This window comes from Orbicella faveolata, unplaced genomic scaffold (assembly GCF_042242905.1).
Source record: "Orbicella faveolata isolate gen_17 unplaced genomic scaffold, um_ofav_v1 contig_35, whole genome shotgun sequence".
Lineage (NCBI taxonomy): Eukaryota > Metazoa > Cnidaria > Anthozoa > Scleractinia > Merulinidae > Orbicella > Orbicella faveolata.
The window spans coordinates 22,767,501-22,795,492 of NW_028301564.1; the positions used below are offsets into that span (position 1 = coordinate 22,767,501).

General features: G+C 38.7%; 1 protein-coding gene and 1 long non-coding RNA gene across 3 annotated transcripts in view; one reads left to right on the forward strand and one right to left on the reverse strand.

The window, feature by feature from the left end:
- The window catches only part of LOC149103924 (uncharacterized), a 3,931-nt gene extending 242 nt beyond the window's left edge, over positions 1 to 3,689 (forward strand). Inside the window, exon 2 of the long non-coding RNA XR_016201740.1 lies at positions 2,940 to 3,689. This is a non-coding gene — a long non-coding RNA (uncharacterized LOC149103924). The remainder of the gene's footprint in view (positions 1 to 2,939) is intronic.
- Positions 3,690 to 5,043: 1,354 nt separating this feature from the next.
- Positions 5,044 to 16,209, reverse strand: LOC149103925 (uncharacterized). Of its 2 annotated transcripts, none has more exons than XM_089272451.1 (7): positions 15,905 to 16,209; positions 11,694 to 11,732; positions 9,737 to 10,044; positions 8,500 to 8,642; positions 6,985 to 7,141; positions 6,695 to 6,849; positions 5,044 to 6,310 (listed from the first exon to the last, which is right to left on the reverse strand). In XM_089272451.1, exons 2-7 carry the CDS (start codon positions 11,706 to 11,708, stop codon positions 6,018 to 6,020), a joined length of 1,071 nt encoding a protein of 356 aa, XP_089128577.1. In that variant the 5' UTR covers positions 11,709 to 11,732; positions 15,905 to 16,209; the 3' UTR covers positions 5,044 to 6,017. The 2 variants fall into 2 exon arrangements, with proteins under 2 accessions (XP_089128577.1, XP_089128576.1); XM_089272450.1 differs by lacking the exon at positions 15,905 to 16,209 and adding an exon at positions 13,649 to 13,722.
- Positions 16,210 to 27,992: the final 11,783 nt, after the last annotated feature.

The window sequence follows — 27,992 nt, forward strand, 5'->3', positions numbered from 1 at the left end:
AACTCGAACCAAAATCGATTTCCCCTGGATTTCCGTCAGACATTCAGTGACCTCCCGATAACGAAGCAATTTTCGGGGTTTTTGTTATAATTTTAATCTCCATAAGTCGAACTATGTTTGAATTTGTCAAAACGTGTCAAGCCAGAACGAATAATACTGTAGTCCAAAACATTACTGCGCCTTTCAATAACATGCGGACTCCAAAATTCAAAGCCCAATCGACAAATGCGTTTTTCGCTACCGTCAATCAAATGTTCAGTGGCTCCTCCCAGCTTCCGACTATGTTGTCCAAACTGTGCTCAACGATTTGATTTGATTACCGCGCGCTCGGCAGTAGTCGGAAGCTGGGAGGAGCTGCCGAACATTTGATTGACGGTAGCGAAAAACGCATTTGTTGGTTGAGCTTCGAATTTTAGAGTCCACATGTTAGTGAAAGGCACAGTAAATTAGTTTAAAGGTCAGTGTAAAATGCAGACTGCAGGCTGCAGACTGGGGGAAAATTGTAGACTGAGGGTAAAATGCAGACTGCAGACTACAGACTTGTTAATAAGTATATGTCATATTTTTTTTTTCATTATCGTGTGCTAACCATAAACAGGGTTATTATTCAGGCTAACTGCAGTGAAAGTCTGCACTCCAGTTAGCCTGAATATCACTCCAGTTAAACTAAATATCACTCGGGTTAGCCTGAACATCTCTCAGGTTAGCCTTAATAACCACCTGGTTAACCTGTTTACGGTTAGCTCTCTGTGATGGAAATAGTAACATGATTTAGTTAAATATTCAACAGCCTGTAGTCTGCATTTTACCCCTGGTCAGCAGTCTACATTTTACCTCCGCTCTGAAGTCCCAAACCTTTTTAAGCCTCCCTAAAAAGTTGAGTTATGGAGAGTCAACTGTAAGCTTGAATTTGAGCTGTCCACTTTCACTTTGCTTTTTTAGTCATTAAAGTCCTAATCGCTATAAGATGTCACTCTAATTCCTTTTGTGTTCTACGTTTGGGTCAATAAAGCCATAACAGCACCAGAGCCAACTGCCATGCAATCCTGGGGGGAGAGGGTTAACTCCCAGGAGAAAAGGTTGGAGATGCTCACTGGAAAATTTGAATTAAACCCATAAAGGAGACAAATCTGGGTGTGGCACAAGCTGTATTTGACCCCTAAAAGATACCACTTAAAATGGATATTATGGTGTTTTTTATTATATCTTAGAGGGCAAGATTGACAGATACATTCTTCTTCTTCAACCATAACCCTATGTGGGTATAGGGCCAGACATTCTCCTTCGCCATGTCACACGGTCACAAGCAGCCACTGTTACCTCGCTCCATGAGCCAAAACCCAATGCTGTTCTTTCTTTTTGAAAAGATACATTGGTGGCTACAAATAGCACTTGGCATTTGTTTTGAATGCCCTTTAGTGAAACAAAAATCTATGATTTATACCCTTAAAGAGAGGTGAAAAGCAACCCTGACCTTTTCACATGGGTGTCTTCTCCCTCCTTCCCCCTGGGCTCATAATCCTTAACTGTTACGAATTCATCATACTGCAGTGTAAAACAAAATCTCAAAGCAAAGTAAAAACCTTCTGGCTTTGAGTGTACTGTCTTTTTCTTAAGAATCAAGCATACAATTATTTCTTGTAAAAAAAAGTAATAGTATCCTTGGTACAATTTCACTGAATTTGGGAGCCTTTTAATTTAATTTTAAACCTTTCATGACTTTTATCACAGTTTTCTCCACAATAAGTGTATCACACAACTAAATTAAAAGGAACAATGGAGATAGAGGTATCCAAAAGCAGCTCAGCACCATACTAGGGATTCTTCCATGAATTAACTAACAAACTATGTTAATAAATGAAATTTAAACCTCAACAAAATAAAAAAAATTACACATTGGGGGCAAACATCATATTGTGGATAAATTATTTCTTGAAATCGACTCAAGTGTGGATATATAGGCCTATTTGATTCCACTGTTTATGAAACAACAGGAGAGAAGCTAATAACTGATGGGGAATTTTTGCTAAAACGAAGTGGTTTGCAGTTGTATTTTTCTGACTCCCATCCTTTGCTTAATTCTATTGTTCATGAGCCAATTAGATGCAAGAAGAGAATTTGTTCTTCTATCCAAAATACATATAAATCCTTGAGGCTAAATAATTTATTTTATGTTTAATACTAAAGTTAATTTTTTTGTGTCAATATGTTGATATCTCCTTCAAAATTGGGCAGTGTCATTCTGCTGGCCCAAATAGAACTACATGTGGTTCAGCAAGAAAGTAGAAATGGTACCTTATGTTCACCCCAAACCTTGCAACATGTTTTGAACCATGACAGTATCTGTTTCATTTCCTTTATTTCAGTCAGTAATATGCAAACAGTAAACAAAATTTGTTGTTTTACAACAAATTTTATATTCTGTTTGGCCATGTTTAGCTGAGAACAGGTCTATTCATCCCACACCAGTGCAGAAGAGTGAATTTGTCAGTGCAAAATGATCAAATTGATAATGATTGACGTCTTACAGTCAATATGATTATTAAATTTGTTTATACGACAAACAAAATGAGGGAAGATTTCGACAACATAGCAAAATTTTTCTAAGTCATTCTGAAAAATCTGACCGATTTCCGAAAAAGGGTGAAAAGTGGTATGGATCCGTACCTGAAATATTAGGTATTAAAAGGGTGCGTTTCTTGGGGATGGTTTGGATCAGGATCAACTACCCAAGACCACTTTGATTATGGTGGATCAAAGGACCCGGCCACACTTGAGAAGGATTCATCGGTTCCTTTGATCGCTATGCTTTGATGCACCATGATCCGAGTGATCTTGAATCTGCATTCGCCCTAATCGGAGCCTAAACCACTCGGCCACGCTTCCTTAGCGCACTAAGAGCAGCACAACATACCAAATTTCCGTTGTCATTTCCTTAGGAAACCGCAGAATCTTCTATTTTGACTCCAAGGCTAACTGTCTTAGCAAAATGAATGGACACACAATCTAATGATGCCTTATTCGTGCAAGCATTGTGACAAGTGCTTCAGCCAATCGTCGAATTGCAAGAGACATGAACGGACACATACAGGTGTGAAGCCGTATACGTGTAAGCACTGTGACAAGTCCTTCAGGCAACCAACTCATTGCGAGAGACATGAACGAACACATACAGGAGTGAAGCCGTACACCTGCAAGCATTGTGATAAGCGTTTTCGCCAGTCAACAGCCTGCAAGAGGCATGAACGAACACATACAGGAGTTAAACCGCCGTGTACAGTTTGCAGATGCAAGCACTGCGATAAGAGCTTTAGGGATAAATCAAACTGTTTGAGACATGAACGAACACATACAGGAGTGAAGCCGTATACATGCCAGCATTGTAATAGGTGTTTTAGTGATTCATCAGCACGTAGATCACATGAAAAAATTTATACAGGGGAGAAGCCGTTTAAATGCAAGCATTGTGATAAGTTCTTTAACCGACTAACAGACTGTAAAAGACATGAGAAAACACACACACGTGAACGAACACCGAGACATATACGAACACACTCTGACACGGGAATAAACCCATTTTCAGGTGTATTCGTATCACAAGGGGTACTTTATCCAATCATTACCATGTAAACTGTTGTGTCCAAGCGCTGAATAATGAGGCTATTTCGTGAATAAAACGGCCGACCGAACTTTAATGTTTACTAAGCTAAACTTAAGTTATACAATTCCAATAATCCAAACATGCATGCAACTTGACTATTTAAGGTTCCGCTCAGGGACATGTGTTACGTAATATATATATTTAGGCCAGCCTAAAAGCGTAGCTCCTGGGCCGCGTTGTTCAGAGCCAAATAACCCAGGAGAACGTAGAATTTTGATTTCAGTTTTGTAGCTTTGAGGCGCGGTTTTCTGTATATTGTTTGGCCTTCTGTTTTGAGTTTTAATAATCACTGTATACACAAAACAAAGCAGCCAAAAAACATTTGCATAGAAAAAAAAAGTTAAAATTCGGTCAACTTTTAATCTTTGGTTAGCGTTAACCGGCTTCCGAACAATCCTGCCCTGTTTTCAACAAGTTAACCTGAGATGAGCCCGCGATCCAATCGAAAACCAGCACCTGGTCAGCGGTCAACTTTCAAAAAACACGCGACCTCGATAAGCTGTAAATTTGAGCCCGCGATATGGTCACGTGATACTGGTCAGCGGATACCTTGTTTTGACAGGTGTCAATTGATCATAACATGGATGTCCAATATCAAAGAAGTACACGGTAAACGAAGACTGCATGTCTCTGTCAACCTATTATTTGGAGTATGGCAGCCATGTTGCGCGACTCCGTCGTGGTCGTCGTCGTCGTCGTCGTCGTCGTCGCCGTCGCGCGTACGCGCCTACGAGCAATACCGCTAGCCATGATGACCATGAGAAAATCAACTCATGGGTTTCCTTTTCTCTCCTATATGAGTATGGGGCTCCGCTTGGCGGCCCTTCGGGCCGCCGGAGCTCCGCTAATATATCTTACGTAACCATTACACCCAACAAAGTTTCCTATTGTGTAAACCTAATTCATTAACACCATAACATAAACAACGTGAACGAACTCACAGAAACAAAGCCATATCCATGCAAAGATTATGAAAACTGCTCCAGGAGCTCATCACATTGCAAGAGCATGGACATTTACCTACAGCAATGAAGTCATATACATTGTGTACCTGCAAACGTTGTGAAACGAAAGGCACGCAGTCTGAAACAGAGAAAGCTCGTTGAGGAGTCAGCAACAACGTAAAGTCGAAAGAAGTCGCCCATATTTGTCTTCTTTGCCTGAAGAAAAGTCAAATCAGGCTGAAAGCCCACTTGTTGGATTTGTCTGGAGGAATTCAGCAGTGAGGCATGTAAAGCCCAACATTATGATGAGCATATGAGATAAAACAAGTGTTACAGAATATTTTCAACGCCATTGTAAATTTAAATTGCTTAGTTTTGTTTTCCTATGTTATTTTTTCAGCTTTACGAAAGGATTACAACAACAAAACAACAACAACATCCTCTTTCATACCCTTTATATTACCTGCTATGATATACAGAGGGCACTGGCAACCCTAGACTTTTAGATTGTTTTTACTGTTTTGCACTACTTTCATATTGTTAACAATCAATCTATAAATATTACATGATATTAATAACAACCACACAGAAAAAAAAAAAATTTACAATAAATAGAAAATAAAATGTGCGCAGTGACCAAAGTAGCCTAGGCTTTCGGGTTGGTCACTCCCACGTTAATGAGCTTATATAACTGCATGACAGTAAGTTTATATAACGCATGAAAAATACCAGTTTATACCTGCGTTATTTTTTTCAATGCCACGTAGTCAATAGATTTGTAACGCGACGGGTGTCTAATGTTCCTCTTTTATCGTGCAGTTCTTAAACTTGAATCTCATATCCTGTTAAGTGCAGACATTCCAGCAGTTGCGCAATTCGTTCGTGGCGGTTCAATTTTTTACGAGATATCTTTCAAAAGGGGCGTATGAACAATTCCCAGAAACAAACAACAATTGCCAGATTAACAAGCGGGAAACGATGGAAAACAGTCATTTTCTCTGCAACAACCAAGGAAAGTTCTTGAACGAATAACGCAGCTATCAAATGGTATAGGTAACCATTTTACCTGCAGCCTGCTGGTATAAAAATTCCGTTCGCGTGAATCGTACGAATCGAAATTTCTCTTTTCGGAACGATTCTACTCGACAGTATTGGACGTGGATGCTACCTAGAGAGCTACTTCTAGAAATTTACCAAATAGTTCTATCTTTTTTTAATTTTTAATAGGAGAGGATGAAGGGTAAGATGCCTTATTCTCAGGGTAAACCCACAAGTTATTTTTAGATATAGTTTCCAGTCCTCCCGCTGATAATGACAACACGTTGTGTAGATTATAGCCTTCATTCTCTCCCAGTTTCGGTCAATTAGATGTCTATTTCCAGCCCTTACAACGTGAACGGAACTAATAGCTACTACTTCTTTCTCCGTAACAAAGCATTCTCGACCATCATGTCGAACAGACATTCGTCCGTGATGCCTGACTCTTTGGCAATAACATTCACAAGACTCTGACGACCGAAGGAACAGAACAAATTACATTCCAGAAAAAATGGGTTCCCTTCGCGGTCTATCCGGAAATCAAACGCTGCAAAATCTTGGAAACCCAACTCCCGGAAAGCTCGGTAACTTTGCTGGTGAATGCGGTTGATGAGTTCTCCTTCCTTTGAAGGATCAAGGAACCACGTTTTAGCAGCTGGAGACTTGCCTAGAAAAAAAGCAAATTTACTAATTAGAGTTGGCAGTAAAGCCGCCTGGAAACACTCTCAACATTGCATGTTGGCCACCATTATTCAGCGTTATAAGGTTCATCATGCTGGGTCCGTTTGAATTGAACGTGTTGGGAGTTTTTGGCAGCTAAAATAACTTCTCAAGCTCATTCACAATTCATCAAGTTAAAACTAAGAAAAGCACAACTGTGAAGGAGAAACAATGCCCCTAGCCCTAAAACAAAAACAACCTCTAACAGGCAAAAGAATTACAAGCTTACGAGAGGTTGCTGCCCTTGTGATTTCTAACCTCCACTGTAACTCATCGATGAAGTCCCTCACTTTCTATAGGTTAAAGTTACAAACGAAAGAGGTATACTTACCAATGGGAAGGCACTCTCCGTTTAACTGTAATTCGACCTCGGTTTTCCTAATGTCGTCCTGGCAAACATCGTACTCAATGCACGCCAAAGCTTTCAACTTCCCAGTTTTCACTGATTCTAAAACAGCGCAACGAATCTCTCTTCCCTCGATGAACCTGTAAAATCAACAAACATTCTGTGAAATAGCGATTCAAAAAGTGTCAAGCGAAGGTACCTGGCAGGTTAACAGGTTATGCCATGCAGATTCGATACTTGAACAGACAAGCCTGTTTCCAAATGCAAATTTATACCTTTCAATAATTACGTGATCCGAATAGGAAAGTGCATGCTCAATGGCTTCATGCAGTGTCTCCTGGTTTTTCACCAATCGCACTGCCCTGGTGTCCTCTCCTAAGCTTGCTTTCACCACACACGGGTACTTGATTTCTTCAAATGTTAAGGCATCTCCTGAGACGGAAAAGATAATTTGTCATTGTTGCTCATTCTTGACTCTGAACCTTAAGGAGGCTCACCTTAGGCTTAGTTGGCTGCAATCAAGACTGATATATTGTGCGAGATTTAGCAAGAGCTTTTTTATTCAACACATTGCTGATAAGACAAACTTTGTTGAGTTTATTATAGAAAAGCTTGAAAAGTTGTCATTTTTCCCCTCAGCTATACGTATATCGCAAGATAACTGTTGATTGAGTGCACATTACCATATTGAGACAGTGTTACAAAGCCACGTTAAATAACAAATATAGATACATGAAATGGTTGGAATAAACATGCACATATTAGTTATGAAATAGTCCTTTTCACGGTTACCTTTTCTCATTTGCATTACAATAAAATCTAGCATGTATGTGAGGCAATTTCGGGCTATTTTGTAGTTTTAGCCCGAAATTGCCTCGCATCCACGTTGGATTCCATTGCAATAATGCAAATGAAAAAATTAACCGTGAAAAGGGTTATTAGCACTGAAATTCAACATGCCCCCAGTATTGCTATGTACACCTCTAAACTTAAGCCATCTTTCTTGGTATAAGTAAGCAAATAACAAATATAGATACACGAAATGGATGAAATAAACAAACTTACGTCATGTTTCTTGGTATAAGTATATTTTACTTCTCTTAGCGTGCTTGGGTGTGCTTTTTTCGCTTTTTTAAATTATTATTATTATTGTTATTTATTACTATTTAATTATTATTATTACTATTACATAAAAAACTATTACTATTATTATTATTATTATTATTACTATTATTATTATTATTATTATTATTATTTGAATTTATTTTTTTTCCTTCCTTTGCTTTTGCGCATTCGCCCGTTTAGTTTTGCTTACTGCGCTTTTCAATAACATGCGGACTCTTGAAATCCAAAGCTCAACCGACAAATGCGTTTTTCGCTACCGTCAATCAAATGTTCGGCGACCCCTCCCAGCTTCCAACTACTGCCGAGCACTGTTTCGTTGTCTGAACTGTGCTCAACGATTTGATTACCGCGCGCTCGGCAGTAGTCGGAAGCTGGGAGGAGCCCCCGAACATTTGATTGACGGTAGCGAAAAACGCATTTGTCGATTCAGCTTTGAATTTAAGAGTCCGCATGTTATTGAAAAGCGCAGTAACTACTTTTTATCGTAAATAATGATCGTTTTGTGTGTCGATGACAGCATATTTATTCTCTTGTTAAGACTTAAGTATTTAAGGTAGTCCTTTACACAAGCCTTAGTTGGTTTCTCTGGGTTTCCTTGCGTATAATATACATTGTTATTATATTTATAAATGGCAAAAATAAAAGCAAACAAACAGACAAGTTACCTTTGTTGTACACTATTCCTTCAGCAATCCAAACATTCTTATTAGCAAGTAAAACACCACGTGTTTTTAGTTTATCCATGGAAAGGTATCGCGATTCTGCCAATCCACCAATCACTGGAATGTCTAAGGCATCGAATAGAGCTCTTCAAAATAGAACGAAGTGGCTGTTAGTGGTTTTCAAGCAAGACTCAATCAAGACTTTGATGGAAAATTGAATGTAAAGTATGACAGATGTAGTGATCCGCGATAGCAAAAAAATATGTTATTGATGCACATAAAATAATTATTGAGAACAAAATTTTTGCGGGTTCTAACTTTTGCGATTTTTGCGAGTTTTTTTATGATCAGCAAAACAAAAGTTCCCGCAAAAAATAATTCCCGCAAACATTTTCTCCGCAAAAATTTACTCCATTGGTGAAATTATACATACAAGCATAACAAATAGAATCTTGTTGCTGTCAGTTATTTAAAACGTCTCTTTCATTCAAAAACAAAACAGTGAAATGAGAAATGAAACGTTCAGAAATAAAGAAAAAAGGTTTATAGGAAAGGTCGTCTGAAGGTACTCCATTAAGTAGAGCATCTACAATTTCACACAAGTGCACGCTGTAATTTTGATTGTGACACTGATTACTGGATTACTGTGTTTTACATCTCTATGCATGTTGTCTCAATTGTGAATTGCACGCAGTTTAATTTAAAAAATGCGAAAATGCTGTAATTTCAATTAAGCGCGAAAATCGCAAAAATTAGTACCCAGCAACACAAACTAGCCTTTTACAATCGCAAAAATTTGTTTACGCAAAGTACAAAAAAATAGCCGACTCGCGAAAATAATCTCCCGCAGTGCCAGACGGTAAATGAAAAGTCAGAATTTAAAAATAGGACAGGCCATTCTAACAAACAGTAATTAAATTGAAAATGTTTTAACGGACTTTTTTTATCAAGAACTTGTCGACCACGACAGTTGAAATACCCCACTACAAAGCTAACCAACCCCTGTATGGGGGTATTGCAAAGGTCATTTCGTTTTAGCCTATGGGAACGTTGAGACCGTCGTAGAACAGTGCCATCAATCTATTTTTCATTTGTCCTTAAAAAACGCATTTTACCGATAGTTTTCTTTTTAATTTGCGCCTCGTCATTTCAAGGTCAAACGAAAAACACTTATTAACTCGTGTGATGTATAAAACACCTATTCAATTATGTGAAAAAATACAGTATATAGATATCTGACCTGTAAATTGTTGTTCCTTTGTAACAAACAAAATGGATCAAAGCCACATCAGGTTTGATAACTGATTTAGTGTGTTGTAGGGCGGCTGTGAGGTCAACTCTCTCAACGTCATTCTTTATTTCTTCTCGTTTTTCAACGTCAATGATGGAAGAGAGTTTCTTCACAAATGACCAAGTGCCATCTGGCCTAACAATGGCGTAGCTAGAGCGATATTTTCCATTACCCATGTCATCAGGGAAAGCGCCACAATAGAGAATGGTTATGTTGAAACTGAAGTCGTCGGATGGAGAACCCAATAAATGCAAAATCTAAAGTGATTTAAAATTAAACTAAGCGTTAATAAAGAGGTGTCTACTCAATGAATCCAGATTGACAGGCACCGGTAGGTTCGCCAAACAGCAGCGCAGTGATCTTGCTATCTTTGAAGAAGAACAATCCATATAACAGTCACATATAAATAGTCTATCAAGTAAAAAGCCAAACAGACAAAAAATAGATGTAGAACTTGTGGCTACACAGCAAACCACTGTATTACGTACTGGGCGTAGTTGTTCGAAGCACGATTAGCGCTGATCCCGGCGGCCGGGTTAACTATTATGGAAGCCACGTACAGAGTCCAGAGGAACTCAGTCCACCAGGCACAGCTCAGCTTGGTAATTTCCGAATACAAAACTGTCTTCTCATTTACATTTTAATCAAAATTTCCGGAATTTTGAGGTAAATTAAAAGTAAACTGACCCCGTATCTTTCCGAAAGAGAAACAAACCTTTCGCGCCTACAGTCACCACTTTGATGGGCGGTAAAAGTGACCGTGCAAAAGAGTCCGGCGACCGGATAAGACAAGATCGAAAGATATGGAAAGATATGTAACTGGGAGCTGACAACGGCCTTTATCGTACAAGTAAAGATATTTTGGAATTACCAATAGGTTTTGACCTCATCGAACTTCTAAATAACTTGGCCCTTGTTGCTAAGGGGCCCGTGAGGTTTGGTTTACCTGTAGACGTCATGTAGTGTGGAAAAAAAAGTGAAGCCTTGGAGCCGAATGGCTCATAGCTACCGGAGCTTATCCCGGTTTCTGTAGCATGAAGCGGCGAGGAGTATTTCTACTCCCCCTGGACGGGATGCTAGTCCATCGCAGGTCACTCCCCCGTAATTTGTTAGGTTTCCCCAACAATTCGCCGGTACCCATTTATACTCCTGGGTGGAGAGAGGCACTGTGAGAAGTGTCTTGCCCAAGAACACAACACAGTGTCCCCGGCCAGGGCTTGAACCTGGACCGCTTGCTCTGGGAACGAGCGCACTAACCATGAGGCCACTGCGCCTCCCAGACGTCATGTAGAATCATGTACAAACTGTTACAAAGTAAACACTCCGTAAAACAAAGTCTCCCAATCACGGATACGGAATGAATGTGATTTCCCGAAATGAAAGCGGCTTAACTAGGATGTTATTTCTAAAAGAAGCTAAATATTTCTTACAAATACGTCTTTGTCAACTTTGCTATTATTGACAAGCGACTGTCTGATTGGATCAGGAGGAAGGAGGCGACTCTATTGTTTTCCATTCTCGATTCTTAAATGACTCATCAGTAACGTCACATAACACCGAGTAAGTGCTTCGGATGGCACATTCTGATTAGCATAGGGACGTCATTAAAAGGAAGACAACAGAGACCAAGAAAACCTTCAACTAAGTATGAAGCCCACGACAACAATACTTCAGTTTCAAGAAAATTTGCGGGAATTTGCCAATTCGTGCACACAGGTGTTGTAATCGCGGTAGATTTTCGTTTGGAGTAGCCAGTGGGTACATCAATTTGTTTTAGGGAATGGGAGTTGAGAGGGTAAATGATTAAGAGGGTCAAGGTGTAAGAACAATATCTAGATTTCAGATCTCCGAGAAGTTGTCACCTCTCTAATTCCTCAAAATTTGGCCGATATGCACATATGCTTACCTTCAGCTGCTCCATAATGGTTCTCTTTTAGCGTCCTGTCTACACGCAAGAAAGGAAAACAGGCGGAGCAGTTAAAATTTATTGGTTAATTACAAAACGATATATATGTTAAGTTTAAAATTCCCGCATAGGACAGGGGCCCATTAATCAATCAATCAATTAACTACTTAATTGAACGGCCCTCAATTGAATCATGTAATCGATCAATTTATATGTGTTGTAGTAAACTGAATGTTCAATGGACATTATCCTTAGTCTTCAATGTCACAGGAAGTTAAGGCAACTGGAAAACTCCGAACAAACTTCGCGGATTGTCATGTATTTATTGTCATGTATTTTAACCCTCCCCGCCCCCCACCTTCCGATAACTGATTGCGAACGTTTACGGTACTCTTTTTGTTATTTTTGTTTGATTGCACTACAAAACCAATTATGGCTTTGGTCACTGCAACACCGTTAACTATAGTTTGCTTGGAGTTAATAGTCATTATTTAAGTAGCTTTAAATGATATCGGATTTAATAGTAGTGAGCTGTAGTTAGTGGTTGCAGTCCATTCTCGGCTGCGCTGCACCAATGCAAGTTACTACAGTTAGTTCTGATTAGGCTTCGACACGCTGATTTAACCCTTTCTTTGCAACCGCACGCTTTTCATATGACTGAGAAAACTGCTTCATTAATTCTGATTTGCTTGGGCAGGCCAATTTAATTTGCACTGCAGGGCAAATTAACGCGAACGCGTTCGTAATTTTCTCAGTCACCATGAATAACTAAGTAATCGTATGAAAGCTCGAGTGATTAATATTGAATTATTATACAATTTACACTACTTTAAAAGCTTGAGATATTTAGACATTCTTTCAAATCGTATTCGCCTGAAGGTTCCCGCAATTTTAAGAGAATTTTGATATATTGCCCGTAAGGATCAATGCAGTATCCAAATGCACTCGCATTCATATAGGTATATAGTTATTTACATGGAAATTAAATCTCTGTGACATTTGCACTGAAGCCGGCAGAAGGGAGGCAGCAAGGCCGAGAGGTTAAGGCGCCTGACTTGAAATCCGGAGGTCTCGCGTTCAAGTCCAGCTCTGACAGTATGTAACCCAAGTTCAACTCCTCGGTCATGTTTGTAAATAGCCAACTGGTCTGCCTCCCGCCAGTTGGGATTTTTAAGCCTATTATGTTTATTTGAAATATTTCTTTCTTTCAATTAACGTGGCATGCCTGAGAACGACTACTGAGAACGAGCTGGGTATAGCCAAGCAGATTGTCCACTATAAAAACAACATTTGAACATTTTGAAACGTTTCTGTCGTAATAAGTCTGTCGGATTATTAACCGTCGTTGCGTATTGGATGCACCACTTGATTGGAGTGATCTTGGATCATTGATCCTGACCCAAATCATTCCAAAGGATCGCATCTTGTAATTAGGTAAGCAAATGATAGTTGCTTACCAACAGAACAGCTACTATTGGAATAACCTTTTCTTTTGCTGGCTACCATTTGGTGTCTCGACCTTAACGAAATTTTCTGACAAAGACCCGAAGTTTAAGTTAAGTTCAGGGAACCCGAGACAAGGAAACAATAAAATCATTTATTCATCCCTCCGCGGTTATGTATCATGTAAGTATCTCTGCTTTTTTATTCCTTATGCCTCGACGCCACGATGGACTCTTGTACAAAGGGATTTATGGTTGATACACACACTACTTTACCACCAAGGGAAATGGGCCGGTTTTTGTTACTAGTAAAATACTAAATGGATTTATTTCTCTGCGTTAGCGTAGAAAGAGCGGTCGACTGAAATGACAATGAAAATTGCTGTTATGCAATACAGAGCGATAGCATGCAAGAGAAGTTTAAAACGACTCTAAATATCGCAGAAATTCTTAAACCAACGTCAAATACAAAATAGTGTAACCTTTCACCTAAAATAAGGAAACCAAACTTACCAAAGGTCGCGGGTGTGAGTGTGTGTGTTCGTTACCCTTCGGTACTTTGTTTCTCGCGCGTACCCTAATTTCATTTCATGCATGAAAGATGCTTTCATACATGCTTTTAGTCACAAAAATGTCACGTAACAACCAGAAGTCACGAGATGTAATATAACTTTATACTGGAACAATTTAGATCAAGTTTTTTTGTGTGTGTTTGATGGCACTGCCTTTAAATGCTCAATTCAGTCAAGACCAAGGGAAGTGAACCAGTTTAAGCTCAGAGCAGTATAACATTCTATTTAAGCAGTTTAACAGTCATTTTAAATTCAAATTCCCTATCTAGGCAAGTCATGTGGAAAATATCTTGCGGTGAGATTGTTTGCATAATGCGTTCAGATTTCAATATTCGTTATTCAAAGTTTAACGGTTAAATAAACAGCTCTGGCTTAGTGTTTTATCCCGGGGTTTAATCGAGTGTTTGATATTTATAATAAAGTCAGTTATTATTAACAGAAAGTAAAAAGCAAAATGGGGCCCGCCAATAGACCATTTTTAATATATCGAAAATGACCTATTTCTGGTCTCACAAAGTAGCACCGGACAAGCGGAGAAAATTAAGTGGACCAGCAAAGATTTCCATGCAAGCTGGAACCAGGTTCTAAAGTAACTAACAAAGAGGTAAAAAAGTAAGTCTGCAAACGAGCCAGTGGCCCATCAGGCCGGAGATTATAACGGTGGGCTCTAACATGAAGCGACTGGGAATACTTCAAATTTTTCGAGACCACAGTCAGTACCTTCGTGGGCGGTATATATAATTTAACAAAGCGAAAGCCGTGCAGAAGAGTCTGGCGACCGGATGAGGCCAGATCTAGGGATATGGGAAGATCTGGGACTAGGAGCTGAGAACGACTTTATCGTACAAGTTAAGACATTTTGGAATTACCAAGGTGAGATGTGTGTTCTACGCTTGGGCAGAGCTCCTCTAGATCCTGTGTGGAAACCAACAGGCTTTGACCACATCGCGCGCAATTCTAAACAATTTGGCTCTTTTTGCTAAGAAGCCCGTGAGGTTTGGTTTCCCTGGAAACTTCATGTATTAGTTATACATTGAACTCACTATTTCTTTTCCCATTGGCCGAAAGCGTACAGTGAATTTTCGAAATCTACGCCTGAGACGTCATCTAGCTGCAGATTACACAATAATCATGTCAAGGACACTCAAGGTCACGGGTAATCATGTCACGTATGACCGCGGTGCATGATTTCTTAGAGTAATCATGTCAAGTTCGTGCGCTTTGTGTTGCTTGCCGTCAGTAAAAGTAAGTAAGTAAGTAAGTAAGTAAGTAAGTAAGTAAGTAAGTAAGTAAGTAAGTAAGTAAGTGAGTGAGTGAGTGAGTAAGTAAAAGCAGCCAAACTTTGCGACTTTCCCTGACTGGTTTATATGCAAATTTCATCTCTGTGACATTTGCACTGAAGCCGTAAGACAGAAATTGAAACCTTTCTGCCGTGATAAGTCTGTCAGTTTAACAACCATCATTGCGTATTTGACGCTCCGCTGAGGTTGGACTGATTTTGGACCACTGATCCTGATGCAGATCATCCCAAATGAACGCACCCTCAAATCCTTCCAAACCCATCGACGTTTCTTTGATGTACCATGATCTGAGTTATCTTGGATCACTGATTCAGATCTAGATCACCCCATAGGGACGCACCCTTTACATGTAAATATGTAAGCAAATGATTTTTGCTTACCAACAGAGCAACTAGCATTTGAATGGGCTTTTAGTGTTCCGACGTAATCGAAACATTTTAACAAAGAGCCGAGGTTTATGTTAAGTTTAGGGAACCCGCGACAAGAGAAAGATTAAATCATTTCTTGATCTCTCAACAGCAATTTACCACGCACGTCTTTCTGCTGACGTGGCGTCTCCCCAGGCCGCGCCGCCGCGAGTGAGTCTTTAACTCTTAAGGGTAGTTATTACAGTTGGTTAATTATCGTTGGTAGATACACTACTTTACCACTGAGGAAAACAGACCGTTCTTTGTTACTAGTTTATGAATTTATTTCCTTGAGATAGCGTAGAAAGAGCAGTGGACTCAAATCACAATTTTAATGGCAATTTAAGAACTGCTGTTATGTAACACAGAGCGATAGCATGCAAGCGAAGTTCAATTTTGTAACGATTCTAAATATCCTAGGAATTCTTTTTTAAAGGTAAATAGCAACACAACGTTACCTATGACTTAAAATAAGGAAACCGAACTTACCTATGTTCTCGAGTGTGAGTGTGTGTGTGTTCCTTTACTCTTTAGTACCTTGTTCCTCTCGCGTGCCCGGCTAATTTCATTTGATGATAATTTAATTTAGTCACGAAAATGCCACGTGACAACAGTCACGAAATGAAAGATTCCTTTACATAATCCCATCGATTTTTTAGGGACTGGACACGATGGAGTAAGGACGCGTCGTGTTGAGCTCCGTACTGAGCAAAAGTTTTTTTCGATTTAGAATAGGCCTTGCTTCTTATTACACATGCTGTTCATCTGGTAGAAGACTTAGGTCGAGAAAGATTGCAGGAAAAGCAGAAAAAGAAGAGATAACGAAGGAAGAGTCGGCCATGAGTGACGCCATTCTTGAAGAGCTGAAATCCCTTCGAAGCGACCTCACAAAACAAATGCAAAAAATAAGTGATGAACTTGTAACTTTTCAAGGCACCACTGAAGCCCGACTCGCCAAAATTGAAAGCGTTATTTCAAAGTTTGATGAAATTGACGACTTAAAGCCGAAAGTAGAGAAGCTTGAAGAAGATGTCGGCGCCCTGAAGCAGTCGGTGAATACAACGCTGAATTAAACGAGAAACCTTTTTCAAGAATGTAATGTGGAGCTGAAAACAAGAGTGGAACGCTTGGAAAGATATTCCAGAGACTTTAATATCCATGTGATAGGTGTAGTTGTTGAACAGGATGGTGAAGACTGTTGATCAATTATACGAGAATATTTCACTCTTCTTGGCTTCGAAGATGACGTTGGCGAAATTGAGAACGCCTACCGTACTGGAAGAAAACGCGAGGAAAAACCTAGGAATATTATTGTCAAACTCTATAGCAGACCTTTCAAGCGAGACCCCGACCCTTATGACTTCGAAATCCGGAAAAAAAGCACTCCCGATCGTGAAAGAGGCGTTCGACCAAGGCAGGAAAGTCCGATTTACAAAAGGGAAGCTATTCATAGACGGTAAGGCTGTACCTGTAGAATAACTTTTATTAGTTGCTCATTTCGGAGCACAACATTGGCCGTGTTCTTTGCGGTAAACACCAAGCGACGAATTCGCTTGTGTTCAGACGGCTCGTGCAAGGCACAAGCACGAACTTTGTAAATACTAGAAAATTTTTGTCATTGTATCTTCTGATGTTCGCTTTAGTTTTAAGATTAATTTCGTGTGTACTAATTTTTTTGACCTTTCTTCTTAATAAAAGCGTTAACTATATGTCTACAATAATTAATGCATCTTTAGTTCATGCCTACAAAATTTATTCTAGTTACGTCTCCCCTGGTAGTTTCAAGTTTGTTGCCTTTGTTTTATATTTACAAATGGTAGTGGGTAAATTTATTTCCTTAAATGTAAGAGGCCTCAGCAACTTTCGTAAAAGAAGAACAATATTTACATGGTGTAGAAAGCAAAAAGCGGATGCTATTTTTCTTCAGGAAACATACAGTCCACGAAAGATAATGAGTTATTGTGGAAAGGGAAATGAGGCGCCCCTTTCTTTTGTTCACGTGGGGCTAATAACTCTCATGGGGTTGCAGTTAATTTTAATACGGAATAACTTTGATTGCTCCGTTGAAGAAATAGTCACATGTACAGACGCAGGTGGTCGTTATGTTATGCTCAAAGTTCTGTTGAAAGGTGAACGAGCTGTTTTAGTTAACATATACGGTCCAAATCGTGATAACAAATTAGTTGATTTTTATCATTCGGTTCGCCAAAGTATAGAGACAAATGATTTCGACACTGATAACATTATAATGGGAGGAGACTTCAATTGTCCATTAAATCCTATTGTTGACAAAAGAGGTGGAAATCTTATGCCCAGACAAGGTGTAATCATTGCCATAGAACGTCTACAATGGGAACTTGATCTGCATGATATTTGGCGTAATAAAAATCCCACAGAGCGTAGTTTTACGTGGAATCAACGAGATCCATTAGTTTTGTCTAGATTAGATTACTGGCTTATCTCGAACTCGGTATCAGATAATGTTTGTGATGTCGATACCATACCATCTATTAAAACAGATCACTCGACGATCAAAATAGAATTTAAAAATGTTGGTGATGGTGTTAAGGGCCCTGAACTTTGGAAATTAAACTGCTCTTTATTAAGAGATGAAGTGTACGTTGACGAAATAAATCGTATGATTCCTACCTGGATACATGAAGGTAGAATAGACCTGTCTGATCCGCGCTCAGTATGGGACTGGGTTAAATATAATATTAAGAAGCATTCTACAAAATACTCTATGAATAAATAAAAGCAAAGACGAAGAGAAGAGCAACAACTAAACGAACAATTTCAGAACGCGCATTTAGTTTTTCAAAATGATCCATCGGAGGAAAATTTGGTGACTTTAAATGTCCAGAAAGAAAGAATGGAAAAAATGTACGAAGAAAAAGTGGAAGGTATAATTGTAAGATCCAGAGCACGCTGGCATGAACATGGAGAAAAGAACTCTAGGTATTTTCTTACCTTGGAGAAACGAAGTCATGTTAAGAAACACGTTCGGAAACTTCGGCTGAGTGGCGTTATTACTTCAGACCCTTTCGAAATTTTACATGCTGAAAAGGAGTTCTACGAAAGTTTGTATAAATCTCATCGTGTTTATGCACAACAAATGGAAGCCTCCTTTAATTATAACGATCTTCCAATACCAAACTTTCAGGAGATTATAGACGGTTTGGTGAAGGAGTTATTACCTTAGATGAATGCTCGAAGTTCTTGAGTTGTTTTGCTTTAAAGAAGACTCCTGGGAACGATGGATTGCTGATATAATTTTATCAAACTTTCTGGAACTCGGTTGGAGAACTTTTAGTGGAATCTTTCAATGAGTCTTTTATAAAAGGAGAAATGAGTCCATCGAAGAGACAGACCGTAATTACACTGATTGAGATCAAGACCGTTGTGATCTTAAAAATTGGCGACCAATTTCCCTGCTAAATGTTGATGCAAAAATTGCCTCTAAAGTTATTGCTAAAAGACTGAAGCTGACGGTACAACAGCTGTTTTATCAGATTTGAACTCCACTAACGCACTTTTTAGTTTACTTGAAGAGTTTGAGAAGGCTTCTGGTTTAAAACTGAATGTTAAAAAGACCGAAGCAATGTGGATTGGTTCTCTTAAGACTTGTGAAGATCAACCATTCGGAGTTAAATGGCAAACGTGGGATCTTAGGGATTCATATAACTTATGATATCAAGCTGTCCGTTGAAAAAAAAATTTAAACAAAGATTAAAGAAAATCAAAAATGTGATTAACCTTTGGAAAGTCAGAGGGCTGTCCATCCATTGTAAAGTAACGACTATCAAGGCCTTTTTGCTTTCAAAAATGATATACCCGAGTTCTGTGTTAACTACTCCACCTGAAATTATAAAGGAATTTAATTCTCTGGTGTTTCATTACCTATGGAATGGAAAAGATAAGGTTACTAGACGCTCCACTTATGCGCCCAACGATTCTGGCGGTATCAACATGGTAGATTATGAAAACATGTTTAAAGCATTAGGGTTAAGTTGGTTAAAAAGAATAATTGATGATAGCCGTAGCAGCTTTTGGAAACTTTATCTTAATGATCTCTTAAGTAGTCACGGGGGATTGTTTGTATTTAATTGTAACTATGCTGTTGATAAATTAAATATTCTACCTGATTTCTATTATGAATTGTTATTATGGTGGTCAGAATAACGAGACTTTGTTGATTGTGATGGCGAATATAAATATATTATATGGAATAACAGAGAATTTAGGATTGACGGTAAAAGTGTGTTTTATAAACAATATTTTTCAAACGATATTAAGTACACCAAAGATCTACTTTATGATAAGACAAATATTGACTCCTTCAACACTTTTGAAGGAGAAAGGTTTCTGAATTTTAATTTCTTGATCTGGACAGGATTGAGACACGCAGTGCCATTGAATCTACGTACACATCCACCTTCTTTTACCGTCGTTCTTGATCAGGAGAACTTTAAATGCCGTGACTATTATAGCTTTTTGATAAAGTTTACGTATGAAAAGCTAAAGAAATGGGCCAAGATAGGGGAAGAATTTGATTTGGAAGATAACTGTATTTCAGAAGCCTTTACGTTGCCCATAAGAGTTTCTAGCGAACCCTACTTAAGATCTTTTCAATATGAAGTACTGAACTCCATTCTTTTTACCAATGAAATCCTTTTTAAAATAGGCTATATTCGAAGCCCTAACTGTTCCTTTTGTCAAGATACCAAAGAAACTAGAAACCATGTATTATTTACTTGTCCCTTTTCGTATTCCTTTTGGATGGATGTTATTGCCAACATTTTGAATAATATTAGTAGTTCCAGATGTCTCTTACTAAGTGACGTTGTCATAGGAATCTTGAAGGAGGGGATGGATCCAGTCAATTATGTACTAATTCTAGGTAGGAGCTATTTATGGAGTTGTAGACATAAAGATATTAAACCGTCGATTAGTCACTTTAGGAGAATTCTCAAAAACAAATACGAAACTGAAAAATATATTGCTTTCAAATCTAATAGAATTATCTCTTTCCGTAATAAATGGAAATCCCATGAAGAATTGTCTTTAAGTGGCGATAACTAATTCTCTACTTTCAGTTAACTATACGGAACTACCTTGTAAGTAATTTAACTCACAAACACACTTAAAAATAATGCATACAAATAATTTAATTAGTGGTGATAAGTAACTCTTCATTTCTGGTCAATTATGGTATATTTATCTTGTAAGTAATTTTAATAAGGACATGTGTATACAAAACTTTACATGTAAGAAGTTTAATAAGTACAAGCATATATAAAAAAGAAAGTGTAATACGATAATAGTTTTTGAAGAAGACATTCAATAAAGGAGGAAAAAAAAGTATTATTCCAAAACAAAAACAAAAACAAAAAAAACATTTTTTTTTTTACATAGCCATCACTGATAATAAATCACGCAACTTTTGAGTCCCATTTAGAACAAGGTGTTTTTTTTTGTGTGTGTGATGGCACTGCTTTTGAATGCTCAATTTAGCTAAGGCCAAGGCAGTGAACCAGTTTAAGCTCACTGAGAAGTATAGCATTCTATCTGCTATTTAAGAGGCGCCCTCTATAATTTTCAACTATGGCCATTTGGACCAGAAAAAATCAAATTCCTCAACCTTTCTCAGATGAATGGTCTAGATAAGTGATTCACAAAAATATAACTTTCAGTTCAAATCGATTCGTATTTTAGCGCTGGGGCCACCATCTTGGTTTTGTCCCTCTAAGAGGGCTTTCAGCGGCCATTTTAGGGCACATTTTTAACAATTTGCCATACAAAGAAAACGATCTAAATCCGGGTAAAAACCCTTTAGTCGAGACAAGCAAATATTTCTTGTTACATTGAGAGGCTGTTTTGGCAATTTGATCATCACCTGATTTTTCTACAGAATTTTAAATTTCTTCCCTTTCGGACTACTCATGAAGCGCCATAAAAAAGGCGAAGTTTAAAGGAAAATATCGCCAAAAGTACATCACTTGAGATCCCAAAACTACCCTCCACTTAAAGAGCAATGTCTCACCTGTAAAAAAATGCAATAAAATTTTGGGGCAGTTAAAACTGTAAAATGTTAGAAGAAGAAGTTTAAGCTGTGCTTTTGTCTACAAAGACCGCCGTCCTAATTAGCATAATAACGTGAAAATAACGATGCACAGAGAAAATAATGATATATTCCACTTACCTCGCGACATGTCGAAAACTGGATGTTCCACGATGCCTCATGTTATATTTCCAGTATGTTTCAGCCACATTTTCGGTGATTAGTGTACGAAATCACTCTCAGACATCGCCACGGTTAAGCAGATTTCAACTCTCCGAAGCCCGCTTCATAACATCTATCAATATTATTTGTCTTTCGCCGCATAAGCCGCCGTTTACAAGAAGTTTAACAATTTGCTGAGATCCTAACTGACCCAGAAGTCTGTTAGCAGCCTTCAAAATCCTCCTCTTAATCGAGGATTCTCATCAAGAACTCGTTTAAGCTCAGTTCTGTTTTGATATGTTGTGCACCCGCCATTATTCCACAGATAGCGTTACATTTGACAAATGCACACTCCAACGGGTAGGGGTAGGGTGGGTAGGAAGTGAAAATGTAAGCGAATTAAAGCCATTTTACGCATTTCTGTGTCTAAACTAGTAACTGGCTTTCCCAGAATGATTTGAACACGAGCTTCTGCTTGCAGGTATTTTCTAGGTTATTTTTGCAGGGTACGGGGGGGGGAGAGGGGGGGGTCGTGTATTAAAAAAACAGGACATTAATTGAGTAGGAAATCGTTGAGCTGGATTTAACAGTATACAAGATATTTAGGACAAAAATTAATAGGATTAGGGATACACCGACACCCCTTCCCCCCCCTCCCACTATGGGGCCTCAACAATGGTCAGCTATTTAGGATAAAAGAAATATGTATGTCAACTGCTATAAGCATTTATTCTGGACTCTTAGTACTTATATCACGTTGGAATATGAAAGTTTTGTATCAAATGTTTGGGGTTTTAAGGTTAGGTAACGCAGCTCCTTGTTAGTAATTTCGAAGCCCACACTTGTTACACTGAATAGATAGATAAAGACGGGGCTGGAGAAATAAACAGAGAATGAAATGTGTCCCGAATTCTGTACCGTTTAACACGAATTTCTTACATGGCAACCTTTGTGTCTGCAAAGAGATCGAGGCACAACATTCCACATTATATTTGTAAACAACTATCCTAATCTCATTGACAGCCATTAGTTTTTGACGAGAATTTTCATTTATTACAAACAGAGTACGGATAGAACTCCAATAAAAAGTGGGTAGGAAGTGAAAATGTAAGCGAATTAAAGCCATTTTACGCATTTCTGTGTCTAAACTAGTAACTGGCTTTCCCAGAATGATTTGAACACGAGCTTCTGCTTGCAGGTATTTTCTAGGTTATTTTTGCAGGGTACGGGGGGGGAGGGGGGGGGTCGTGTATTAAAAAAAAAAAAAAAAAAAAAAGGGAAAAAAGAAAACGATAGACAGTATCAAGTCAAAAGATTATGATCTGTGTATCTTGATCAGCTTTCTCAGTTCATCAGTGAGGCCCTATTAGGGGTTTTCAGGATACTGGATATTTGGGTAAAAAATTAACAAGATGCAAGAAATTTAGGGGAAAAATTAATGGGGTAGAGCATGTTTAGATCAGATAAAGCGGGACAGTTGTATCTTGCGCTGCCGGAAGTGCCATCAAATTTTGCAAAAGACAACAGACTGACGAATAGTGCGCAGGAAGTACTGATAAGCGACGTTTTATTGAAACTTCTTACATTTTCTTAGCCGTTTCACTTTTGCATCAGAAAAGAAAATGCTCAGAAAATTACTGAAGGGCAGTTAAGGACGATGCCTTCTTTTTTAGGCATGATTTAAACGCCAGGCGCGCGCTTGGGTTAGAACTAGTGACGTAGTTAACTACCCTACCAAGCGTGCGACTTAAAAAAAATCCTATTGTGGCCGAAACAAATTTCGCACTAAAATTACGAGCCTGCACTAAAACTGGGATTACCAGAAAAGCAGCATATCGCTAAGCAATAACTGTGAACGGCTTCCAGCTGACAAACTAGCTTGAAGTGAAGTGAAAGACTTTATTTAATGAGGGTGACCCGTGACAGTAACTTAAGTTACTGACTTAAGTTACAGCTTTTATCGTATCCGTAGAAAAAATCATACTGAAATTCAACTGTAGATGGCATAATGCACGCGCAAAACAACTGCGAGAGACGTCAATGTTTAACTTACTTGGAAAGTAACAGGGAAAAATGTAACGGACACCGACAAAGTTTTCGAAAGGATGAAACAACTCATTTAACTTTTAAAAAAGGGTGATTACAGCTACATTTTATGGTATGAATTGGAAGTGGCAAGCCTATTCGACAATGCATTAGTTTTTGGCTGTGAGGAAAAGTTATGTAGACTGTATTTTGGCTAAGCCAGAGGAGTGCTGTTCCGACGATTCTGTTATTAAATACATATCAAAAGTGGTTTTTATGTTACCACTTACCACGTAGTTTAAAGATGTTTTTTAATATGTTTAGTTTTCTGCAGGTAAAGGCGAACCTTAGGAGAATCTGTGAAGAAATATCTTTACCTTTTTTTCAGAAAAATGCTATCGTCAGCAGTAGCTAATTATCTCGGAAAAATTAATGACTACTCCCCAGTTTTCTTTGTGGATTCTAATAACCCTGGCTAAGATCTACTTTTCCACGTTTTCTTAATCTGGCGCAAACACGTTTGTATTTTGTTGGCACCATTCGTTATGAGCCTGAGGCACCCCACGGCCGCTAATGTCGTTCAGCTCTGTGATGGAACACAGCTGCATGTCTGCACAAGACTAGTTTTCAACCCTACGCAGGGCGCTTTAAAATACCCGCATCTATCAAGCGAAGCACTTACGTTGACGCTTAGCTTTTTAAAGACATTATAGATGCGTTTAAGGCACACAAGTTGAATGAGTCATAAGCAATTGGATGAGTTAACTGACCCCTTGTCAAAAATATCTGCAGCTTGATTCTCAGCGGTTGTTGTGTCTTCTTGGAGGACCTTCTCCTGTCTGTTTCTGAGCTTGGAAGCCATTCTCGAGAGGAAGGATTAAACGTGCAAGGAGTCAGGAACTCATCACAGGTGAACCGCCTAATTCTGGCCTCATCTTTTGAGCGCCTCATCTTTTGTGCTACAGTAATTGCTTCGACTTTTATGACCGTTTCCTGACCCGAGAAAAACTTTTCTTGCGCACTGCTTGTCAGTCTGTTGCCTTTCGCAGCATTTGATGGCATTTCGGGCAGCGAAAGACACGAGTATAATGCTGAACCAAAAAAACAAGCAAGAGGCTTTTTATTGGAGTTCTATCCGTACTCTGTTTGTAATAAATGAAAATTCTCGTCAAAAACTAATGGCTGTCAATGAGATTAGGATAGTTGTTTACAAATATAATGTGGAATGTTGTGCCTCGATCTCTTTGCAGACACAAAGGTTGCCATGTAAGAAATTCGTGTTAAACGGTACAGAATTCGGGACACATTTCATTCTCTGTTTATTTCTCCAGCCCCGTCTTTATCTATCTATTCAGTGTAACAAGTGTGGGCTTCGAAATTATTAACAAGGAGCTGCGTTACCTAACCTTAAAACCCCAAACATTTGATACAAAACTTTCATATTCCAACGTGATATAAGTACTAAGAGTCCAGAATAAATGCTTATAGCAGTTGACATACATATTTCTTTTATCCTAAATAGCTGACCATTGTTGAGGCCCCATAGTGGGAGGGGGGGAAGGGGTGTCGGTGTATCCCTAATCCTATTAATTTTTGTCCTAAATATCTTGTATACTGTTAAATCCAGCTCAACGATTTCCTACTCAATTAATGTCCTGTTTTTTTAATACACGACCCCCCCCCCCCTCTCCCCCCCCCCGTACCCTGCAAAAATAACCTAGAAAATACCTGCAAGCAGAAGCTCGTGTTCAAATCATTCTGGGAAAGCCAGTTACTAGTTTAGACACAGAAATGCGTAAAATGGCTTTAATTCGCTTACATTTTCACTTCCTACCCACCCTACCCCTACCCGTTGGAGTGTGCATTTGTCAAATGTAACGCTATCTGTGGAATAATGGCGGGTGCACAACATATCAAAACAGAACTGAGCTTAAACGAGTTCTTGATGAGAATCCTCGATTAAGAGGAGGATTTTGAAGGCTGCTAACAGACTTCTGGGTCAGTTAGGATCTCAGCAAATTGTTAAACTTCTTGTAAACGGCGGCTTATGCGGCGAAAGACAAATAATATTGATAGATGTTATGAAGCGGGCTTCGGAGAGTTGAAATCTGCTTAGCCGTGGCGATGTCTGAGAGTGATTTCGTACACTAATCACCGAAAATGTGGCTGAAACATACTGGAAATATAACATGAGGCATCGTGGAACATCCAGTTTTCGACATGTCGCGAGGTAAGTGGAATATATCATTATTTTCTCTGTGCATCGTTATTTTCACGTTATTATGCTAATTAGGACGGCGGTCTTTGTAGACAAAAGCACAGCTTAAACTTCTTCTTCTAACATTTTACAGTTTTAACTGCCCCAAAATTTTATTGCATTTTTTTACAGGTGAGACATTGCTCTTTAAGTGGAGGGTAGTTTTGGGATCTCAAGTGATGTACTTTTGGCGATATTTTCCTTTAAACTTCGCCTTTTTTATGGCGCTTCATGAGTAGTCCGAAAGGGAAGAAATTTAAAATTCTGTAGAAAATCAGGTGATGATCAAATTGCCAAAACAGCCTCTCAATGTAACAAGAAACATTTGCTTGTCTCGACTAAAGGGTTTTTACCCGGATTTAGATCGTTTTCTTTGTATGGCAAATTGTTAAAAATGTGCCCTAAAATGGCCGCTGAAAGCCCTCTTAGAGGGACAAAACCAAGATGGTGGCCCCAGCGCTAAAATACGAATCGATTTGAACTGAAAGTTATATTTTTGTGAATCACTTATCTAGACCATTCATCTGAGAAAGGTTGAGGAATTTGATTTTTTCTGGTCCAAATGGCCATAGTTGAAAATTATAGAGGACGCCTCTTAAAATTCAAATTCTTCATTTAGACAAATCATCTGGAAAATACGGATCGTTTGCATAATATGTTCAGATTTTAAAATTCGTTATTCAAGGTTAAACAGCTAAACAAACAGCTCTGGCTTAATGTTTTATCCCAGGTTCTTATCGGGTGTGCGATATTGCTAGTTATTATATTTAAAAAAAAAATGGAATCCCGCCAATTTCTAGTCTGACAAAGGAGCAGACATGAATAAATCACATTCATTCCACGCCGAATAAAAAAATAATGCGAAAACCATTCAGTGGATAAAGTCAAGAAATTGTGATGTTATAGGAGATAAATAAAGAAGACACTTCTCCAAGTTTTAGGTCTGTACGTTTCCCCAAACTTCAAATATTCGTCGCATATACGTATGTCGCACAAATTTACAGAGCCCAGTACGGAGCCGCCATGTTGGTTTACCACGTCAGTGGTACACCAATATGGCGGCCAGAAAATAGTGTAAAAAACATCTGGAACTTACTTTGGCTATCTAGGCGACTGATTATCTCACCTGATCAAACAAACATTTAAATAAGCTCTTTTCCTAATACTTTAACTTCTAAAAAGGCTATATATCACGAGATAAGTATATATTTTTTCGACAAATGCATTCATAGCGTTATGTCATGCACCGCACTCTGAAATTCAAAATGTGCTTGTTTTCAGACGAAGCAAACTATTGAGCTGAAAAGTCGTCAACAGATATAAACTTACCCCCTCTTATGCCTGATGAAGATAAAAACTTTGGTGGCTCTTTGGTTTTAAATTTTAGAAATTGATGATGTCACGTGCATACCAAGAAAAGAGCGAGCCAAGTAAAGATTTTGATGCCGGCTCAAATCAGGTTCCAAAGTAACAAATTATAACAAAAAAGTAGTATAGAAATGTAGAGGCTCTCTTGGCCAGAAATAATGGTACACCACAGCTTAGTATTTAAGATGATTCCATTCAACTGCATAGCGCATTTTTGCTGCGCATAATTTCTCGAGTCATTACGCACGACCACCCGACCGCGTCGTGATAGGGTAATGTAGGGCTTGTACTGAAACCAAGAACTCCAAAACGCTGGAACGCTGGAACACCGGAACGTCGGAACGTCACAACGCCGGCAATATTAATTGATTGTTGTACATGCAATGGCAAAAACAGACGTTTTACCAAGAACGCAACGCTTTTCTTGAGTTTATTGAAAGAAGGATACTACGTATAGTAATATATATATACCATATACTGAAAAAAGAACTGATTAGTAGTATATAGGGGATTAGGCAAATACCATTTTGTAGCATAGACCTTTTTTTCCCTGTTTTGAACCCCCCAAGCTTAACTCCCTCACAAGTATCGGGAGTTAAGCTTGGGGGGTTCAAAACAGGGAAAAAAGGTCTATGCTACAAAATAGTATTTGCCTAATCCCCTATATACTACTTAAAACAACAGAGAGGGAGGGAGGGGAGCAA